The sequence below is a fragment of the Copadichromis virginalis genome, linkage group LG6, assembly GCF_057382275.1.
Source record: "Copadichromis virginalis isolate Kocher_CV1m ecotype Utaka linkage group LG6, C_Virginalis_male_GT1.1, whole genome shotgun sequence".
Lineage (NCBI taxonomy): Eukaryota > Metazoa > Chordata > Actinopteri > Cichliformes > Cichlidae > Copadichromis > Copadichromis virginalis.
In genome coordinates, this window is record NC_140623.1 from 6,479,350 (window position 1) to 6,501,853 (window position 22,504).

At 40.8% G+C, this 22,504-nt stretch overlaps 3 protein-coding genes and 1 long non-coding RNA gene across 5 annotated transcripts; 2 read left to right on the top strand and 2 right to left on the bottom strand.

Moving 5' to 3' along the window:
• Positions 1 to 5,403: 5,403 nt before the first annotated feature.
• On the top strand, positions 5,404 to 6,832 carry LOC146707049 (uncharacterized). The gene is made up of 2 exons (XR_014920740.1): positions 5,404 to 5,718; positions 6,568 to 6,832. It is a non-coding gene; the product is annotated as an uncharacterized LOC146707049 (long non-coding RNA).
• LOC146707050 (uncharacterized) lies at positions 6,469 to 8,828 on the bottom strand. The gene is made up of 2 exons (XM_085458362.1): positions 8,327 to 8,828; positions 6,469 to 7,436 (listed from the first exon to the last, which is right to left on the bottom strand). Exons 1-2 carry the CDS (start codon positions 8,668 to 8,670, stop codon positions 7,166 to 7,168), a joined length of 615 nt encoding a protein of 204 aa, XP_085314488.1. The 5' UTR covers positions 8,671 to 8,828; the 3' UTR covers positions 6,469 to 7,165.
• A 5,633-nt stretch (positions 8,829 to 14,461) lies between these two features.
• On the top strand, positions 14,462 to 18,444 carry LOC146707051 (uncharacterized). 2 transcript variants are annotated; one of them, XM_085458364.1, is made up of 6 exons: positions 14,462 to 14,895; positions 15,205 to 15,467; positions 15,663 to 15,853; positions 15,987 to 16,080; positions 16,262 to 16,455; positions 17,076 to 18,444. In XM_085458364.1, exons 1-6 carry the CDS (start codon positions 14,698 to 14,700, stop codon positions 17,261 to 17,263), a joined length of 1,128 nt encoding a protein of 375 aa, XP_085314490.1. In that variant the 5' UTR covers positions 14,462 to 14,697; the 3' UTR covers positions 17,264 to 18,444. The 2 variants fall into 2 exon arrangements, with proteins under 2 accessions (XP_085314490.1, XP_085314491.1); XM_085458365.1 differs by having other exon boundaries at positions 16,265 to 16,455.
• On the bottom strand, positions 17,154 to 19,931 carry LOC146707052 (uncharacterized). Its single transcript, XM_085458363.1, has 6 exons — positions 19,462 to 19,931; positions 19,071 to 19,199; positions 18,671 to 18,864; positions 18,027 to 18,174; positions 17,727 to 17,931; positions 17,154 to 17,646 (listed from the first exon to the last, which is right to left on the bottom strand). Exons 1-6 carry the CDS (start codon positions 19,669 to 19,671, stop codon positions 17,342 to 17,344), a joined length of 1,191 nt encoding a protein of 396 aa, XP_085314489.1. The 5' UTR covers positions 19,672 to 19,931; the 3' UTR covers positions 17,154 to 17,341.
• Between the last annotated feature and the right edge of the window lie 2,573 nt (positions 19,932 to 22,504).

Consider the following 22,504-nt stretch of genomic DNA (forward strand, 5'->3'; position numbering starts at 1 on the left):
AGCTCAGCTTTGACGGTTGCAGGATTTTCCCGCTTTTGTCCTTGCACACATGACATAGTTACTCAGTGTTATGTTGATGCAAATGCAGAAGGAAATGCCCTGTGTGGTTGAGATGGGTTACACACTCACTGGTATGTCCTGTACAGTCAGACCACAAAGACTTGCACAATAAATGCAGCACAGTATGCAGCTTCATCGTTTTTGCTTAAAATATGAAAGAGGACTTCTGACAGTTAAAGTTTTGCGTTATATATTTAGTATATTTTTGTTATGGGTGGGACTCGATTACAAAAAATTTATATAATTAATTAGAGGCTTTGTAATTAATGAATCTCTATTAATCACATTTAATTTAAGTAAATTTGCTCCAAAGTGCAAAAACTTTTTTGAATTTAAAAGGGTTTTAGTGGGCAACAGAATAATAATAGACATTGACATGAACATTGTAATTTAAAAGGGTATAATTTGTAATTTAAAAGAGTTTTTTTTGTGGTCGACAGAATCAAGTAATAGACATGGACATGAACATTGTAAACTCCAGCTCTTTTAATTTATGAAAAAAAGCATTTAAACTGCATTTCAATTCAAAACAGAGAAACTAATATCCCTGGCCAAAATTGGGCAGACTTAAAAATAAAGTGCTATTTTAATTACATTTTCAAAACGGTATTGTCTTTTAATAATAATAATACAAATTTCACCATAAAGTGCAGTTTTTCTTCTTAAAAAATGAGGCAGTAACATAAAAGGTTTTTTTGAGCAGCTTCACCTTTAAGCCAACATTATTTTGTACATCAGGCTAAAATGATCATCGAACACTTTAGTGCAGAAAATAACAAAAGCATTGGACTCACAATACCTCCATGCTTATTTACTGTCTGTCTCTTCCAGCCAGTTGCTTAGAGAAACTAGCCTGTTCACATTTTCAGAGCAGCTTTGTTGTTACTACATGACCTGTAAGTGAGAACAGTCTGTCACATGGGACAGAAGTGGCTGGACCAATCAGATACTTGAAGGCCAGGACAGACAGCTGTGGGCCGGTCCCTGCTCGACTGGTCCACCACTGCAGCGGGCAGTCTGTCTGGCTGATGGTGGATTCTGCTCTTGTGACGTTGGCCCTTTGTGAAGGCAGTCTTAAACTTCACCATGCAGTTTGAGTCATCATCAGAGACCTCCATGTTGTGATGCAGATGGCAGAAAGCAGGTAAAACCACTGAACACGAGACGTATGTCTCACCTCCGAGAAGCTCAGTCACAAACCTGTAGCAGACAGTTCAACAAAGTAATTATTAATCTACACAGTAACTGTCAACTATAGACTTTGAAGAAACAGTAACAATAAGTTGCATGGCTCAAGGACAGTCGCCAGCTTTTGGAGTTTTACCAGCTGTGATGGAGTTAAAATGAAAAGCTCTGTCGTGGTCCTGGGTCGGTGATCGCAGTACAGGCACTCCCCTGCTCGGAAACGCCGCTCCCTCTCCTCGGGCGTAAGACGTGAGCGTCCGATTTCCATGGGTTCAGGAGGGGGCGAAGGAGGACGCGAGATCGTGGGGGTGAAAAAAGGCGGAGGTGCGGGGGAAGTGAGCGGGGGCACGACCCTTAACGGCGACTTCTGAATACGAGGATGTTTTTCATTCTCTCTCTCCCTCTGGCAATTATCCAGCCGGAGGGCGAGAGAGACCAACTCCTCAAAAGAAGCAGGCTCGTCTCGCGAAGCTAGCTGATCCTTCATTTGATCATTGAGCAAACAGGGACAAACAGAGACTGCAGCGTGTTGTGCGCTCTGCTGAGAAGGTGATTGGCTGCAGACTCCCATCTCTGCAGGACCTGTACACCTCCAGGACACTGAGGCGTGCAGCCCGGATCTCAGCTGACCCTTCTCACCCTGGACACAGTCTGTTTGACCTGCTCCCCTCAGGCAGGAGGCTCCGGTCCATTCGCACCAGAACCTCTCGCCATAAGAACAGTTTCTTCCCCTCTGCTGTTGGACACATGAACAATAACCACATGACTGTCCCCGCCACTAACACATGACCCTACGCTGTGTCACTGCATCATTTCATGTTTGGCACTGATCACCACCTGCACTCATGTGTATATCTTTCTACGTAGCACTCATAATTCTTATTCTCATGTATATATCTCATGTATATCTCATGCACATATCTTTCTTTCTACATAGCACTTTAATTCTTATTGTTTTGCACTGAAGCACCGCAGCAATTTCCTAATGTTGTAAACCTCAACATCTGGCAATAAACCCATTCTGATTCTGATTCTGAAATATGCTGCAAAGTGCCGGATCCGGCCAGCCTGCCTCGGCAGCCACCGTGCGGAAGTCAGTTATGTACTCCGCAATGGTCCTTTTGCCCTGTCGAAGCCCCAATAACCTTTTCGCGACGCTACCCTCCGTACTCGGGTGCATGAAAGTCCCCTTAAACTCTGTGAGAAAGTCATCGAAGGGGTATCGCTGAAAAATATGCTTCAGCCCACGCAAGCGCCTTTCCCCTCAGTAAACCCACGAAGTGGGAGATCTTAGTAGCATTGTTGGGAAAGGCATGTGGCGTTCGGCAGAAGAATAGAGCACACTGGAAAAGAAAACCGCTACACTTATCTAGATCCCCGTGAAACGGCTCTGGCGAGGGGGAAGAGACGCTGCGATACGCGGCTTCAGTCACCGGGGAGGAACCCGCCGGGACAGCGCTAGCGGCAGGTGTGGGCTCGGGTTGGCTGGGCGCAAGCGGTCTCGCTGCCAGAGTGTGATTGAACCAACTGATCTAACTTGTCGAGGATTCCCTGCTGAGTCTGACCAATAGCTCTATATTGTGCCTCTAATGACTGCAAAGCCTGCTCGTGGCGACCGAGCACAACGCCTTGCTTACTGATTATAGAGTGAACCGGGTCTGCTGGGTCCATTTCTTGGCCAGTTTGTTCTATCATGAACCAACAAGTTTGATCAGGAAAGTGGACCCAAAAATGCAGACAAACATGGGCGAGGAATGCTTACAGTGAATTTTAATTGAAAAAGTGACCTAACGTGACAATGGGGGACCAATCAGGCTAGTTGCAGGGACGGGGAGGAGGTCAGTGAGCCACGGGAATATTCTGTAACAGGGGAGGAGGTAGTTATAATCGGAAGGGAATGCTGGAGCATAGATAACTAGAAACTGGAGAATTGTTCGCCTTACTGTGCCATTCCGGGTTAGAATTACTGAAGGGAGGGGAGAGGTCCGTGGAAAGCGTCTGGAGGGTCCCAAGCTGAAGCGTGGGGGTTGGAGGGCAAGCGGACGAGTAGGCTGGGAGGCGGGGACTGTCCCCATAAGGTGAAAGCCAGGATAGGAACTCCGCTGTACGAAGGGAAGACAGAAATCACTCGAAGAGCTAAGTCACACAAGGAAAACCACAAAGGGAAACATCATTTACCACCGAGACGGGTAGAACAAACTGGCACGGAGGAGACGGTTGAGACAGCTGAAGTAGGTCTCCAGCTGATTGCTCACAGCTGAGGCTCAGTTGAAGCACCGAAGTCCCTGCCCCAAAGGGATGGTACAGCAGCCACAAAAGGAGACACCCTCCAGGTAACCCCACAGACCATGACATCTGGGAGTCCTGATCCGTAACTATCATTTTATTTTTAGTTTTTGACTACATTATATTGAAATGTTTCATTATTGCAAACATTTTAAGTGATACTTATTATTCTTAACATCTTAACCGATACTCTGACCCGTAACTATCGTAAAATGCTTCAGCCAGAAGTAGACACCTTTCACACACGCGTGGTACCGATCGGGTTTCTGGTACGGATCGAGTAGTGACACAAGACAGGCTTCGGATGGTCCGTGTCATGGTCTGGGTGGGTACCTGCAGGTCTCCAACAGCGGCCCCTCCTCCTTTAGGCGGAGTTCGGTTGCTCCTCTCTGGCTGACCACCTGTGAGCAATTATTCCAGCAGTATATTAGACCTGCGCTCTCAACCATTCATCGCCTGAGTATCTGCTATCCCCATGTTAGTCAAGTGGAGCATCATAACTCTGTCCAGAATCCGTGTGATGACTTACTTGTTCTTCTTGTTCTCAGAGGTAGCACCTGGAGTGGAGGTCTTGTCTCCCCCACTCCCGCCTTCCTGGACCTGGGCCGCTTGCTGCTGATACGACGTGGCCTGCCGGCCCACCACTCACTTGCCTGCCTCCCCACGTCTCGACCGCTTCCGGGCCTTCCGCCCCACCTGTCCCCTCCACCTGAAACCAAGTAAGGCAACTCAATTCAACTGTGGAGGATCGTTGATTGTCTGCTGGATCCCACTGACCGTGATCTCCTCTTATTCCAGTGCCCCGGCCCCTACCTAGTCCTGTTTCCACCTCCCCGCTGCCTCTGCTGTTCAGCCGTCTCCTAGAAGTGTCTAGGTCACCCTCTGTTATCTTAGATTATCCTACGCGCCACTAGTGTGGTGGCGTCGTTTTGTTTTTTTGCTTGTGTTTGCCTGTGGGCGGAAATAAATCCTTTGTTCCCTTATCGTCTCGCTTCCGGGTTGGTTTCTGCACCTGTGTCCATCTCTGTTCCCTCGTGCCGCTGGGCCGTGACAGTCCGTGCGGAATTTTCTGTCATTTTGGTGAGTTGAGCCCATGTGTTGGATAAAAAATAATAACATACTAGTCTTTTGCTAAAATTTGTTTTTTCTATTCATGCTAATTCATGAGTGGTTATTTTCTGTTTGAAAGCAATGAAAATGCTGTTTCTCAAACATCCAATGACATGAATGCTTTGAAAGCGTCAGCATCAGCTTTTCTCTGACAGCATGGTGGGAGTTTCTAAAATTGACGCAGTCTTCATTAATCCCATGCAAATGTACACCTATCTGGAACAACCCTGACATATCACAAAACAATAATATGATTCCAGATTGGAGTGGTAAAGGAATAAAATATTTAGAACATATACTAGAAGGAACAGAATTTATTTCATTTGACAGACTAGTTACACAATATGGGATCAACAAGAAAAGATTTTTTAGAATTTCAACAAATTAAATCCATAGTAAAAAATAAATTTAAACCCGGTCATGTTGACCTCCAAAAAACCATAAAGTGTGGTACAATTACTTGCTCTTAAAACCCCCAAACTTACTTTCCAAAGTATACAGAATGTTTTCTAAAACAGGTGAATCAATATCACTTCCTATTGCAAAATGGGAAGCGGATTTATCAGTTAACTTACGGTGTGTTCACACCGAACGCGATGGACGCGAATAGAGAGTCAGGTTTACATGTAAAGTCAATGGAAAGGCGCGATGACGCGCGATTGCGGGTCCCGCGAAAATTCGGAAGCAGATTTGCGTCGCGAAAACGCCAAAACGCGTGAAACGCGCGTCAGTGTAGCGCGTCTCACGCGTTTGACTCGCGAATAAAACCACGCGCGTGAGTTTTTGTGTTGCATTTTGTGCATACGCGCGTTTCGCGTCTACCGCTCGAGTTGGAAAAATCTGAACTCCAGCGTCAAATCGCGCCGCGACAACCAATCAGGAGCCTGGTGACGTGGCTGTTACCTAGGTCAAAGGGGCAGATCCAGCCAAAGCCTTTCATACTTCAATGGAGGGGAAGGCTAATCAATGCGGTAGCAAACAACTCGGAGCTGTACAACACCAGCTGCTTTCAGTACCGAGACAGGAATAAAAAGGACCGAGCTTGGAGGAAGATATGTGAAGAGATCGGGCAACCTGGTAAGTTCATTCATTTCTCTTTTGAAAGTTTTCACTGACCCGGGGAAGCAGCACAAAAGCTAGCAAGCCACTGTTATTTTCCCACTGACGTACAAATACCGTTCTGCTTTTATGCATGTTATCATTTAGGAATATATTTTATTGTTTATTAATAAACAGCACACAGTGGTCCCGCTGTTCATCCGTCACTGCTTTGCTTTTTCGCTGATTTTTTATTGCACAGTACAGCATTGCATTCTGCAGCCTGATTGACAAATCTGCTCCGTGTCGTGTCTCCTGCGCTTGCCAAATTTATCACGTTTGGTTTTGATAACCATCGCGTCCAATAGAAAAAACAGCACAAAAACACCCATAACTATGAGCCTCATTTGGAAATAGACACCTGCACCGTGAGGGAAAAAGGCGCACGAAAGTGGCGGGCAGATGAAGACAAACCGCGGCATAATAATACTTTTACGTTTTGCAATCTACAAAGGTTTGCACTTTGAGAATCAATTGTGAGAACTGTGACCAGGGGCTAGTTATTCTGAGAACCCCTGCAATAAATGAGGGACCACTGTCTACTCTACGATTATTATATCGAACCTGTTAACATTTAATACTGTATTGACAGAACCAACTGATTCTGCAGCAGAGCATCCCCAGTCCCTGAGCTCCTGCTGCTGCACCCACAGATATGTACAGCAAGCACTGATACCTTTTTAGTCGGTGGGATTCCCTTGTGATCACCTTTACTAAATATCTACAACCAATCTGATTATATCCTGTTATTGTTTTTTTTTTTTCAATGTTGAAATTAAAATCTAGTAGCAGCCTTCTCATTTCTTTGTGTTTTGTGCTGTTTTACAGGCCCACAGAGGAGGACGGCTCCGAGGCAGATGAGGGACGGGTCCCAGGACGGTCCATCGGCGGTGGAGCTGGCCATCCTGGAGTCCCTGAAGAGGCCACACCAGTCTCCAATGGAGCATTTCCTCCTCAGCCTTGTTCCTGCTCTGGAGAGCAGCTGGTCCTTTTTATTCCTGTCTCTCTGTAAATTCTTATATTTTATATATTTATGTTTAATGTTTTTCTGTTTGAGACTTTTAATATTATTTCAAATAAATGTTTATAATGACTAATGTCTCAGTTCTACTACACAGCAAATGTTGGCACACGACTTGACACATGTAGAATTTATTTCATATTATACTAATGACAAAATATACTGATACAGTGGGATGCAGAAGTTTGGGCAACCTTGTTAATAGACATTATTTTCCTGTATAAATCGTTGTTACAATAAAAAATGTCAGTTAAATATCATACAGGAGACACACAGTGATATTTGAGAAGTGAAAAGAAGTTTACTGGATTTACAGAAAGTGTGCAATAATTGTTTAAACAAAATCAAGCAGGTGCATCAATTTGGGCACCACAAAAAAGAAATGAAATGAATATTTAGTGTATATCAATGTGTGTGTCTCCTATATGATATATGGGGTGCCTTTGTCTGGATGTGCTTCCCATCCAGAGCTGCACAGCACAGAGGAAAGTTCCAGCGCTCCTGGAATCCCTCTGTGATGGACCGCCAGTCTCCAGGTGAAGGCACAGCCATGAAGTCGTCCACTAGACAGTCCCAGATGGACGTCGCTGCCTTGGGGGTGATCTGGCTCACCGTGGACACACCGACTCTGAAACTGAACGCGATGGTCCTGAAGGAGTCCCCGGTGACAAGGAACCTGGACAAAATTGTTCAAAATCAGTATTATGTGTACTGCAGTTACAAAATACGTTATTCAAATTCCAAAATACTTTTGTGATGTCAGATTTAAATCACAAAACATGAATCTTACATAAAACCTTTTGTAATTATAAGGATAATTACAAAATGTATATTAGATAATATCTAAAACAGTTGTGTTTTGTTTTAACTTTAACATATCATAATTTGATTGGTAGCAACTTTTGCCACTACAGTGAGCCAATCACTCACAATTCCTAAACATGTCAATCAGGTAGGAATGAAGTAAGACATTAATAGAAATAAAGAGTTGTATGTTGACATGTAGCCCTTTCCTTGCTTAAATCATTAATATTTTTGAAAAATTAATCTGTGATAAGACATAGCTTATCAAGATAGAACCATGTAACTAGAGATGAACCAAACTGTTCACAGTTTTATCTAACTCTGTTTTAATAAAGACTGGTGACCCCTGCTATAGAGTCTGACAGCTGCAGGGATTATATACAAATATTCAACTATCCCAGAATTAAACCAGGTCTAAATAAAAAGGAGTGAGTATCACTACAAGGTTAACTCAGTGGTCCTAATGCTACAGTTTGATATCAGCAAACACCGAGCGCATACATTGATGTGACACCACAGCCATGCTATCATTCAAACACTGATAACAGCATAAATCGAATTAAATCGGGACTTGATGAGACCTTCTGAGTATCACTAGAAATATTATAAAGAGTCGTCTCTGTACCACAGTTTGCTTTCAGTAAACACCGACAGCATTCACTGTTAGCATAGCACATCCATGTTAGCAGTGTATAACTGGATGGATTAGCATATTAGCACAGATATCAATAAAGGACTACCGTATTAAATAGTTTTACTAACCTCAGGCAGACGGACAGGCGCTCTGCAGGTGGGATTGAGCGTCTGTAGTTGGTGTCTAGGCGGGCAATGCTGGGACCGACGAGGGAAAGCAGGTCCTCAAACTGGCCGAAGGTGATAGCGCTGGAATCGGCGTCATCCAGGCGCAGCTCCTGGAGCAAGTGGTGAAACTCACCAAACTGCTCATGCCTCTGGAGGACCTGATGGATCCAGGTACGGCGAGGACGTCTTTTACGCTGCTGCTCTGCTCTCCACAGTACATAGAGAAGGGAGACTCTCTCTTCAAGCGCTAGCTCGATAGCTGCCATCTTGCAAAGATACCGGTCTGGCACAACTCCCTCCCACATTCCTCCCACATTTCCGGTTCACGCGCGTCAAAATATGATATTTTGACGCGCGATGGATTTTTCTTGGACACGCGTTGAGACGCGAATGTACACGCGTCAAATTAGGGGCGTTTGGGGCGTTTTATTCGCGTCCATCGCGTTCGGTGTGAACACACCGTTAGACCTAAACGTCTGTTCTCAGATATGCTTAAAAACCTTTCATTTAATTAGAAATCCCAGTCTTCAATTAATTCAATACAAAATACTACATAGAGTGCACTATACAGGTCATCAGATGTTCAAGATGGGTTATACGTCTACCAACAACTGCTCACACTGCCAAACCAACTCACCGGACAATTATTTCCACGCTCTTTGGTTCTCTCCACCGGTTCAGAAGTTTTGGCGCGAGATATGTGAAGACTTATCGAAGTGTCTGAAATGTAACATTCCAACTTCCCCTTTAACCCTTGTGCTCCCCTTTGGTACTCCCAAAATACCCCACCCTCAGTAGAGACAGGTGAATGAAAATGATTGGTCTCACCCCAACCGGTCGCAGCAGATGGCCGCCCCTCCCTGAGCGTGGTTCTGCCAGAGGTTTCTTCCTGTTAAAAGGGAGTTTTTCCTTCCCACTGTCGCCAAAGTGCTTGCTCATAGGGGGTCATATGATTGTTGAGTTTTTCTCTGTATCTATGAAGCGCCTTGAGGCGACTTTTGTTGTGATTTGGTGCTATATAAATAAAATTGAATTGAATTGAAAAAAAAAAGAACGATCATTTGGGGTCCCCAGAGCGATTCTAATGGGTTTGTCAGGGGATCGGGAAAGAAAACTTAGCACTTGGGGGTCACGCACAGAAGCTGCTGCGGCAGCGTGGGGGTCATTGATACCCCAGTACATAAAAATGAAGCATAATCACAATAAAGATAATAATGACAATAATAATAATAATAATAATAATAATAATAATAAGAAGAAGAAGAAGAAGAAGAAGAAGAATAGACTCTTCTTTTTTTTTTTTCTTTTTTTTCTCGCCTGTCCCATTTGGTTCTTTAGCCATCAGAATTGTTGTTTGAAGACCAACAAGGATACCCAATGGATTTACTTTGCCAAATGGATCATCGTGGCATTGCCGTATTGGTCCATTTGGTCGATCTTTGTTTTTATTATTTATTATATTTTATTTTCAGATGTTACAGACGGGACAGACATGAGTGAGAGATAGGAAAGGGAGAAAGAAAGAGGAAGGAAAGGAAAAACAGAAGGGGAGAGGGACAGTGAGAAAGGGGGGGAGAAAAAAAATCTCCTGGATCACCTGTTGAGAGAAGAATAGAAAACAAGCAAAAAAAAGACAAAAAAAACAAAACAAAGCAACATACTAAACACAACACCATCGCATTAATCTAGCTAAGTGTAAACAGCAGTAAATACTAAATATTCAATGTTGTTGTGCAGCACGCAGGACAGATGTGCTTCGAAGTAGCAGCCAAGAAAGGTGTAATTTAAGTCTACGAGCAGTGAACACCCGTGTGCATACCTGTGTGGATCAGCGTGCTTGTATTCCAAAGGTTTCTCCATGTAACGATCTGCTAGGGAGTGTGGGGGGGCCACAGCCCCGTCCTCCAGGGTGTGAAGCAGGTATGGTGGAGATCAAAACTCCAGACATCCAGAGGCCCCCAGAACACAAGAGACCATGGAAGACCAACAGAGGGGCAGCCGCGCCACTGTTCCAGTAAGAGCTGAGAAGAGTCCCAGATGAGGGTTCACTCAGCAGCCGCGGAGCAGAAGCCAGGGGGAGTTGCAGTGACGCGCCCGTGAGCTCCGCCGGCCGCCAGCTGTGCCTGAGTGACCGAGCCCCAGGCCGAGAGGCCGGGGGCACCCCACCCCCGAAGGGGCCCGAGCGAGCCCCAGGCTCCAGGCCCCGATAAGCGGCCGCCAAGGAGTGAGCCGGTGTGTACCTGGACGCCCACCCCCAGACACAAAGAACCACCAACGCACCGACACCTGAGGGAGTCCGCCACCGGCAGGGGAAGTGGTGGTAGGTGGAGATAGGCCTCCAAACCTTGGAGGGCCTGAGGTGTCCCCAGAGAGGTGGCGTCTGATACCCAACCTGACATATAGACACAGACATACAGGCACACACAGACACAAACATCCATTCCCCCCCTCATGCTCTCATATGCACTCACTCCACACTCAACCAACGTGGAGACAGACATAAAGAGACGCTGTACACACGATCACACTCCCCAAGCGTACTCTACAAACCGGGTCTAGGTACCCTTGCCCCTGGAGGGGGGAACTGCACCCAGACCCAGGTGGTGTTACCCTTTTCCCTGCGGTGGGGAGAGGCAGACCACCCCGACTCCGTAGCAGCAGGGAGGCCCCACACTCCAGACCGCAGTCGGAGGGCCAATTCCACCTAGCCCTCCCGCTCCAGCAGGCCGCAGAGAATGGGGGTGGGAGAAGACTCCAAACCTCCCTCCACCCGCTCATTGTAGTGTTGATGCATGTGTGTTCTAAGGTGCAATTAAAACCCAGGAGGGCATGGAGCTACCTGCCAAGGAGCAGCAGGTAAGCGCATAGTCCCTCCTGATAGCCCTCAATGTCTAAGTGTATTTAAAATTGAGAGGTGGGCAACGACGCCAGGGGTGAGGTATACACCCTGATGGTAATTTGGACTCCGTGATTGTGCCCACCCCCAAGATCCTATATACAGTGGGGCAAAAAAGTATTTAGTCAGCCACCGATTGTGCAAGTTCCCCCACCTAAAATGATGACAGAGGTCAGTAATTTGCACCAGAGGTACACTTCAACTGTGAGAGACAGAATGTGAAAAAAAAAATCCATGAATCCACATGGTAGGATTTGTAAAGAATTTATTCGTAAATCAGGGTGGAAAATAAGTATTTGGTCAATAACAAAAATACAACTCAATACTTTGTTACATAACCTTTGTTGGCAATAACAGAGGTCAAACGTTTACTATAGGTCTTTACCAGGTTTGCACACACAGTAGCTGGTATTTTGGCCCATTCCTCCATGCAGATCTTCTCGAGAGCAGTGATGTTTTGGGGCTGTCGCCGAGCAACACGGACTTTCAACTCCCGCCACAGATTTTCTATGGGGTTGAGGTCTGGAGACTGGCTAGGCCACTCCAGGACTTTCAAATGCTTCTTACGGAGCCACTCCTTTGTTGCCCGGGCGGTGTGTTTTGGATCATTGTCATGTTGGAAGACCCAGCCTCGTTTCATCTTCAAAGTTCTCACAGATGGAAGGAGGTTTTGGCTCAAAATCTCACGATACATGGCCCCATTCATTCTGTCCTTAACACGGATCAGTCGTCCTGTCCCCTTGGCAGAAAAACAGCCCCATAGCATGATGTTTCCACCCCCATGCTTCACAGTAGGTATGGTGTTCTTGGGATGCAACTCAGTATTCTTCTTCCTCCAAACACGACGAGTTGAGTTTATACCAAAAAGTTCTACTTTGGTTTCATCTGACCACATGACATTCTCCCAATCCTCTGCTGTATCATCCATGTGCTCTCTGGCAAACTTCAGACGGGCCTGGACATGCACTGGCTTCAGCAGCGGAACACGTCTGGCACTGCGGGATTTGATTCCCTGCCGTTGTAGTGTGTTACTGATGGTGACCTTTGTTACTTTGGTCCCAGCTCTCTGCAGGTCATTCACCAGGTCCCCCCGTGTGGTTCTGGGATCTTTGCTCACCGTTCTCATGATCATTTTGACCCCACGGGATGAGATCTTGCGTGGAGCCCCAGATCGAGGGAGATTATCAGTGGTCTTGTATGTCTTCCATTTTCTGATGATTGCTCCCACAGTTGATTTTTTCACACCAAGCTGCTTGCCTATTGTAGATTCACTCTTCCCAGTCTGGTGCAGGTCTACAATACTTTTCCTGGTGTCCTTCGAAAGCTCTTTGGTCTTGGCCATGGCGGAGTTTGGAGTCTGACTGTTTGAGGCTGTGGACAGGTGTTTTTTATACAGATGATGAGTTCAAACAGGTGCCATTCATACAGGTAACGAGTGGGGGACAGAAAAGCTTCTTACAGAAGACGTTACAGGTCTGTGAGAGCCAGAGATCTTCCTTGTTTGAGGTGACCAAATACTTATTTTCCACCCTGATTTACGAATAAATTCTTTACAAATCCTACCATGTGAATTCATGGATTCTTTTTTCACATTCTGTCTCTCACAGTTGAAGTGTACCTCTGGTGCAAATTACTGACCTCTGTCATCATTTTAAGTGGGGAAACTTGCACAATCGGTGGCTGACTAAATACTTTTTTGCCCCACTGTATATGTGTAATGAGAGTGTGAATAATGTGAATGTCTAAGTTGTGGGATAAAATAGACGCTTCTGAGTTTTATTTTATTTTATTTGAAATTACACTCACGATACAACTGAGGCAATCTTGCTTTCATTCAAACTCTGTTCTATACATTGTAATTCCGTAGTTTTCATTCAAACTGTTCTGTACATTCTAATTTCGTTTATTTTCATTCAAATTCCGTTGTTTTCATTCTAATTCTGTTGTTTTCATGCAAATTATTTTGTTTTTGATCAAATTCTTTTCTTTTCATTGAAATTCCGTTGTTTTCATTCAAATGCTTTTGTTATCATTCTAATTCTACTCTTTTTATTCAAATTCCATTGTTTGTTCTCAAATTCTGTTGTTTTCACAATTCTGTCTTTTGTTTTAAACTTCCATTGTTTTGATTCAAATTCTGTTCTTGTTGCATTTTCAAAAAATAAAAATACAATAACTGAGCCTTACACCGGAGCATCGTTGCAACTGGTTTACTGAACCTTTCTTTCAGGGCATGTACAGAACATGAGCATCCATTTTCTACTGCCTCCTACAGGACACACTCTTCTTCCACTTCCTTACACATTAATGTACCACAGAACTAATACTGCCTCTCCTGGCATTACCATTGTAACGACACACTCATTCTGTTTCTTTCAGAAGAATAACAGGAACTTAGGATGTAGGTATCTATGAATAATAACTATTATGCATACTCATATATTTATATAACCTACTAATTTCTTGCGATACCACAGTTCTGTTCATTCAAATTCCGTTTTTTTCATTCAAATTCTGTTCTGTTCATCGAAGTTCCGTTGTTTTCATTCAAATGCTTTTGTTATCATTCTAATTCTACTCTTTTTATTCAAATTCCATTGTTTGTTCTCAAATACTGTCGTTTTCATTAAAATTCTGTCGTTTTCATGTTAATTCCGCTGTTTTCATTCTAGTTCTGTTGTTTGTTTTAAACTTCCATTGTTTTCATTCAAATTCTGTTGTTTTCATTCAAATCCATTGTTTTGATTCAAATTCTGTTCTGTTCATTCAAATTTCATTGTTTTGATTCAAATTCTGTTCTGTACTTTCTACTTCCGTTGTTGTCATTCAAATTCCGTTGTTTTCATTTTAATTCTCTTTTCATTCTAATTCCTTTGTTTCATTCAAACTCTGTTCTGTACATTCTAATTTCGTTGTTTTCATTGAAATTTCGTTGTTTTCATTCAAATTCCATTGTTTGTTCTCAAACTCTGTTCTTTTCATTGAAATTCCGTTGTTTTCATTCAAATGGTTTTGTTTTCATTCTAATTCTACTCTTTTTATTCAAATTCTATTGTTTCTTTTGCAATTCTGTTGCTTTCATTCAAACTCTGTTGTATACATTCTAATTCCGTTGTTTTCATTCAAACTCTGTTCTGTACATTCTAATTTCGTTTTTTTCATTCAAATTCCGTTGTTTTCATTCTAATTGGTCCGTGTACTTTTCGGTATTTGAAGTTTTGTTTCAGAAACCAAAACGAAAAAACGATATTTAAAAGAATTTTCATTTTTTTAATTTTTGATAAAGAATAAAATGGGCGAAAATAACTTGTTTTTTCATTCGGTGGTAACAAATAGCCGTCATACACTTAAAATTAGACGTGCTTTTTTGGATTTCTTCGTGATTCAAATAATGAAAGTATACTAGCGCAAAAACAAAAAAATAGACGCATTTTCAATGTCTGAAACGGGAAGTACTTCTTCTGCGCGTTTTTTTATGGCGCGCGCACACCGTCCCCCACACAAGAGATCGACGGCCTTAAAGTTACACTGGAATAAACAGAGGATGGACCATTACGTTGTTTTTAGGAAAACTAAGAGAGTGACACTCCGGGACGAAGACATGACTGCAGAAAAACTGGGTCGCATCTTTCAGGTAGATATGTAAACTTCGCAAACTTTGCTTTCAGCAGTTTTTTTATGAACGTTATTGTTCTTCCTTACTGCGGAACGGCTAACGTTAACATTTGGTGATTTCATGTAGGCCTACTTTTACTAATACTATGTCTAGCCGTCTTCATTGTGCTAATATGTGAATTGTGCACATGTGCTAATGTGTAAATAGTTATTCATTGACTTTTACCGGCTACTAGCTAATAAGTAAGCCTTTAGAGCCTATTAACCGTGTGCACAGGAGTAACACGTTAGCAGAGCAACGTGATTTACGGAAACTTTTCTTAAACAGGTATCCGCGCATACTCTGTACATCACGGATGATTCAAACGTGGCTATGTTCCCCGGTGCGGTCTCTGGTGTTTTCAGCGCATTAGACCTTACACCCAGAGGTCACTATGAAGTCCACGGAGAAGACATGGAGTCAATTCCAACAGCAGGTTCCAGCGGGCAGCGTTTTGCATTTATGCGAGCACCAGCTGTGGCAGCGTCTGCACCTTCACGTTCACAGCAGGCTACTTCAAGTTCCCCTATGTCCTCCAAAACATTTCAGAGGTAGGATGAGTCTGTGTTCTTGAATATTAAATTACAGAACAGGCAAAATAAAAAGAAACATAAGGTGCATGGATAGTTGAATTGTTAAGAATAGCAAAGCTGTTTTAGTACAATTTGCCTATAGCAATCACTGAATGGATTTGTGGCCTGCTGTCTTTTACAAGATATGTAAAATTATTATGTTTTGTTTTACAGATCAGTGTACTTTGCAGATGTAGTTGGTGGGAGGTTGATTCCCAATAGAATGGTGGTTGTACGATTCCTGGAGTCTGAGGCTACGCTTCAAGGGATAGTAGGAAAAGTGCAAGATGCCATTGGTAATTACAACCCAATAATTTTGACAGATGCACAGGGCAATGCAATTCTGGAGTCGGAGGGCACAACAGGTGAGCCATAATATTACAGCTAAAGCCCATATCTTATGGAGAGACATGTCTTACCAGACTCTTTGTAATATTTATTGGGTAATATGGTATTGGCTTCTAAACAGGTTTCTTTGGTTTTGTTTTTCATCTGTAGGGTCACAGTACTGGAGACAAAATGCACGAAAAATTCTTGCTGTGCCTGAACAAGACTTTAATTGCCTCCAGGGAACAAAGAGGAAGAAACTGAGGTATGTGAATAAATATGTATATACTATAGGATGAACATCAATATAGAAGAATTAATTTGATTTAAATCCTATAATAGCAGTAAGACATCACTACATAAATCATCATCTATCAGTAAGTGATGTGATGTTTCTTTAAGCCAGTAAGTAGCTTTGACATCTGATTATCCATTTTTATTTGTAGCAGCCGTAAAGATGATGACAGTGCCAGTTTGGGAGAAGTGAGTGACAAAATAGAAGAGTTGGTGTTGGCATCTCAAAGTCTGCCAGCTGTCACAGCAGCAATCAAAGAGCTCACTGATCTTGCAGTTGCCCAGAAAGTCACAACCCCCAAGCTGCAGACACTCAAGGAGGGATTTAGCTGCGTGGTTTGTATGAGTATGTTCAAATGTTGCTTAGTAAATACATTACATCTACACTAACATTTTAATTACAATTAAAACAATGTCAAACCACATTCAATCATTACTTTGGACAAACATTTTTTTACCAAACATAGGCTCTTTATTCAGCAGTGTCCATTTAAATACTTAGGCACAGACAATCAAGATGCAGGTCTACTGTAACATAACATTCAAAAGTTTACATGCACATTTAATTTGGGTTCTCCTTGCAATCTTGACTATGAAAGTATAGCTTTTCAAATTGATTACAATGTCAGTATGGGTGACGGTACACTGTTCACAGTAATGTAAAACTAAAAAGTTCACATTTAAAATGGGACTGTAGTTGCATATATTGAATCAAGTACCTGTAACTTTTTCATTTTTCTTGCTTGCTAATTGAGAAAATGTACTGATTTTGCCCCTCATCAATTATAGACAAAAATATAGACAGGGACTTTCTCAGAACAGCGTGAACAAGAGGAATTACAGAATAACCAAAAATATTCTGCATGCTGTCTGTAAATTTATGTCAAGACTGACTTTGAACCTATAGTTTGAACTAAATTCAACATAAATGGATAACAGTCTCACTTATCTGATTTACTTTTGCAGACATCATTGAGGATCCAGTGTTCTCACTGTGCTGCAGAAGCATTATTGGCTGCAAGACATGTGTGGAACAGTGGCAAGAGACATCACAGCACTGTGCAAAATGCAGGGAGAGTAACAACGGAGTTCTACAAATTACTGGTCTAACAGCTGCATTTTCTGTATTGAAATCTTTTTTTGCAGAGGAGTAATGTAGTGTGTACACACAAATGTTTACAGTCAGTTGATTTTTTTTTTGTCTGTTCTGTACAGTTTACAGATGCAGTGGTTCATACATTTCTCTGAGTTATGTTTATGAGACAGAGCAGAGCTTCTTTGTATGGCATAAAGTCACCATTTACGGCTCTAAAAAACAAATGTGAAATATCAGGATATTTTTCTGCAAAATGACTCTCTGTTCTAAGTTTGTCCTGTTCGGTTGTGAAGGGATCAACTCCAAAAGTCGAATATTCTTTGAGTGCAGATCCCAAGTGCTGCCTGTAAAGGTCTGCTGCTTCAAGTGCATTTGGCAAGAGCTCTGGAGAAATTCTTCTTTTACACCCATGTTCTGCAAAGTGATTTGGTATGCCTTTTCCTGTAAAAAATAGAGGAGGTGTTTAAATGTTCATTATCAGGGTTGTAAGCAATCTGACTTTTTTTTTTTTTTTTTTTTACCTGGGATTCTATGAGCATTCCATGATTCTACCACACTTGCAAGACCAATGTTACACAGCTGACAGGTTAGATTGGACACACAGTATCGCACAAGGTTATCCTCCATATCTATCTCCTCCTGGTCCATCAGCTGGAGTAGGGCAGTTTTTAGTGGGTAGTTGACACGGTTGTTGATTTCAGGCCAAATCCTTTCAACTGTGTGGTTCTAAAAGAGTTAAAAGAAACATGTCTTAAATGTACGTAGTAGTACACGTAATAGTATAAGAATTTCAGCTGATGTTAATGGTACTTAAATCTTACTCTTGTGGATGAGGTCTGTAAATAAGGCAGTCTCTCCTGATTGAAGCGATGATGTGACAGCATCTCTTGCATGAACAGTGTTAAATAAAATTCCTTTCCATGGTCTACTCGCACCTGGTCCCACATACCATAGGTGATCACTGCAGGTCTGGTACAGGAAAAATAAAGAACATTTATTAACTATTTTGCTTTAAGACCAGCAAAGGTGTTATTATTTTGAATGTATTCATTCATGTTTTTTTTGGGTAATATTTTAGTTGTAGTAGGACAACATATATTTCTTAAGTTTCTTTGCAATGTCACTGTCATGCTCAGACTTTAGATGTATGTCAGAACAATTGAAAGATATGTGGAAATCCAAGAACCTTGTTCCATTCATAAATGAACACTGATTAATTGCAATAAAGTAGTTAAATGATTCATGTGCAATTCCATTTTATTTATTTTTACATTAATAGAAAATGTTGATCAAAATGTTTGGTAAGTTCTTAATATATTATATTCAGGAACATAACCAGACCCATCTGTTGCATGTCTAATTTAAATTCAAATATTGTAAATTTGGGTGCAGCTCATGTCCAATATGACTAACATGTCCATCAAAACACTTAAGATGAAATAAATGGTTTGAGAGGTTGTATTACCTGAAAACATATTCATAGATGCTCAAGTTGTTTTTGATTGGCATTGTGGAATGACTCACAATCTTTTTACTGAATCCATCTACAGCTAAAACATGGGTGACTCCAAACATTACAAGTTTCTCGTTTTGGTCCAGGTGAACCTTGTGCCCCATGCATTCAGCATGGTACGGTGTGGGATTAAGATTCCGAGCTCCCTTACAAAAAAATCACAAAAATAAATGACAGCTGACTGGATAAAGGCAGATTTGATCATACGTTTGAGGAAGAGTCAAGTAACTGTTAAAGCAGGGCGTACATCTGTTAAACAGAATTAGGCCCTACCATTACATGATGTATATCACAAATATGACAAAGAACATTGGAATACAGTTCTAGTGGAAGATTAAATAACATAGGCTACCTGGCGTCTTGCTTCATGATAAGGTTGATGCACCTCTCTTAAAATTGACCCAATTCGTCCCTCTGCAGCATGTACCCCTTTTGTGGACAGATAGCCCTTCATCATTTTGCGGCCATATGTTGGGCCCACCTGTTTAAAATAAAAGATCATGCTACTACTAGAACAACAAATGTAAAGTAGCTTATTCTGAAAGCAAATGTGTAAAGCTAAAGTATTGTGCTAATTAACTGTACAAATACCAGTGAGAGACATCTTTAAAATAACTAACGTTACCCACCACCCGCAAGACGCTAAAACGCGCGGGCGCGCGCACACAGTCTAGACTAACCCCCTTACAACCCAGTTAAGACAACCATACACAGTCATAAGGTGAAGGAAGAAAGTACCTTACCTCATTTATAGCTTGTGTCACCTCAAGCTCCAACCGTGTGTCCGAGAGTCGACAGCTAGTGATTTGCTCAGCACAAAACTTTCTAACATTTCTCGCAGAAAATCCTCTCACTTCCCCGTGTTCATATGACAGACGCTCTGATATAATTTCCGATGACAGGCCTTGTTTTGCCATCTCCATGATCACGTCTGAGTATTTTTCCAACGTCATGATGTCCACACTACAGTGTTTGCCATAAGTTTGCGCATCACTTGTACAGGTTGTTGACCTACTAAAACTTCCGGTTCAGACAAAATAAATAAAGGGCCCTTTCTCGTTCTTTTTTCTTGGGTTTTTCGTTTCTGATGTGCGAAAGGACAAAATGAAAAAAACAATTGTTTTACGTTTTTCATTTTAGCTTTTTAAGTTGAGAATTAAATAAGTGTCTCATTTTCTTTTTTAAATTATACTTTCTGAAACGAAACTTCAAATACCGAAAAGTACACGGACCCAATTCTACTCTTTTTATTCAAATTCCATTGTTTGTTCTCAAATTCTGTTGTTTTCATTAAAATTCCGTTGTTTTCATTCTAATTCTGTTGTTTGTTTTAAACCTTCATTGTTTTCATTCAAATTATTTTCTGTTCATTCAAATTCCGTTGTTTTCATTCAAATTCCATTGTTTTCATTCAAATTCTGTTCTGTTCATACAAATTCCATTGTTTTCATTCAAATTCTATTCATTTCATTCTAATTCCGTTCTTTTCATTGAAATTCCGTTCTTTTAATTCAAATGCTTTTGTTTTCATTCTAATTCTACTGTTTTTATTCAAATTCCATTGTTTGTTCTCAAATTCTTTTGTTTTCATTCAAATTCTTTTCATTTCATTCAAATTTCATTCTTTTCATTGAAAATCCATCATTTTCATTTTAAATCCGTTGTTTTCGTTCAAATTCTTTGGTTTTTGATCAAATTCTGTTCTTTTCATTCACATTCCTTTGTTTTCATTCAAATTCCATTGTTTGTTCTCAAATTCTGTTTGTTTCATTGAAATTCCGTTTTTCTCATTCTAATACATTTGTTTTCATTCTAATTCTACTCTTTGTATTCAAATTCTATTGTTTGTTTTAGAATTCTGTTGCTTTCATTCAAAGTCTGTTCTATACATTATAATCCTGTTGTTTTCATTCAAATTCCGTTGTTTTTGTTCAAATTCCATTGTTTTAATTAAAATTCCTTTGTTTGTTCTCAAATTCGGTTATTTTCATTCAAATTCCATCATTTTCAATTTAATTCCGTTGTTTTCATTCAAATTATGTTGTTTTCATTCAAATTATGTTGTTTTTTAAAAACTTCCATTGTTTTCATTCAAATTCCGTTGTTTTGAATCAAATTCTGTTCTGTTCATTCAAATTCCGTTGTTTTCATTCAAATGCTTTTCATTCTAATTCTACTCTTTTTATTCACATTCTATTGTTTTTTTTTCAGAATTCTGTTGTTTTTATTCAGATTCTATTGTTTGTTTTAGAATTCTTTTGCTTACATTCAAACTCTGTTCTATACATTCTAATTCCATTGTTTTCATTCAAACTCTGTTCTATACATTCTAATTTCGTTGTTTTCATTCAAAATTTGTTGATTTCATGCAAATTCTTTGGTTTTTGATCAAATTCTGTTCTTTTCATTCAAATTCTGTTCTGTTCATTCAAATTCCATTGTTTTAATTCAAATTCTGTTGTTTTCATTCAAATTCCATTGTTTGTTCTGAAATTCTGTTGTTTTCATTCAAATTCCATTGTTTGTTCTGAAATTCTGTTGTTTTCATTCAAATTCCATCGTTTTGATTCTAATTCCCTTGTTTTCATTCAAATTCCATTGTTTTGATTCTAATTCCCTTGTTTTCATTCAAATTCCGTTGTTTTCATTCTAATTCCATCGTTTTGATTCTAATTCCCTTGTTTTCATTCAAATTCCGTTGTTTTCATTCTAATTCTGTTGTTTCTTTTAAACTTCCATTGTTTTCATTCAGATTCTGTTGTTTTCATTCAAATTCCGTTGTTTTCATTCAAATGCTTTTGTTTTCATTCAAATTCCGTTGTTTTCATTCAAATGCTTTTGTTTTCATTCTAATTCTGTTCTTTTTATTCAAATTCCTTTATTTGTTTTAGAATTCTGTTGCTTTCATTCAAACTCTGTTCTATACATTCTTATTTCGTTGTTTTCATTCAAACTCTGTTCTATACATTCTAATTCCGTTGTTTTAATGCAAACTCTGTTCTGTACATTCTTCTTTCGTTGTTTTCGTTCAAATTCTGTTGTTTTCATTCAAATTCTTTGGTTTTTGATCAAATTCTGTTGTTTTCATTCAAATTCCATTGTTTGTTCTCAAATTCTGTTGTTTTCATTCTAATTCTATTGTTTGTTCTCAGCGACCTTACTTTCCAGGTATGCAATTATTTTATCTTTTTCGGCATTTTGGATGCGGAGGAGCTTTACCTCCTCCACAATTTCAATGATATTTTTCTGCTGCAGTCTGATAGTAGAAATTTCCTCCATTATGAAGTCAAGAGACTTTTTAATGTCCTCGACTTCCTCAGCTGTCAGTGTCCTCTTCGGCCCCATTTTATCTGGTTACCCTGGTAGCAGGTTCAGTCAGCTGATTCCTCAGTCAGCTGTTAGCCTGGTAACGTGTTGGCTAGCCTGCAATTACCTCGTTAACTCCGTTAGTCCAGTCCAATATCATGTATCAAAGTCGTAATCCAGACAGGGTTGTACAAAAAGTTCCAACAATTTGAGTAGTCTTTGCTCCAGAAATTGATGGCCAAATTTCAAAAATCCACAGGACACGATAAAAACACAACTTTCAAACAAATGGCAAACAGGAAGTGACATAAATGGCAAACAGGAAGTGAATTCTGTTCTGTTCATTCAAATTCCGTTGTTTTCATTCAAATGCTTTTGTTTTCATTCTAATTCTACTCTGTTTATTCAAATTCTATTGTTTGTTTTAGAATTCTGTTGCTTTCATTCAAACTCCGTTCTATATATTCTAATTCCATTGTT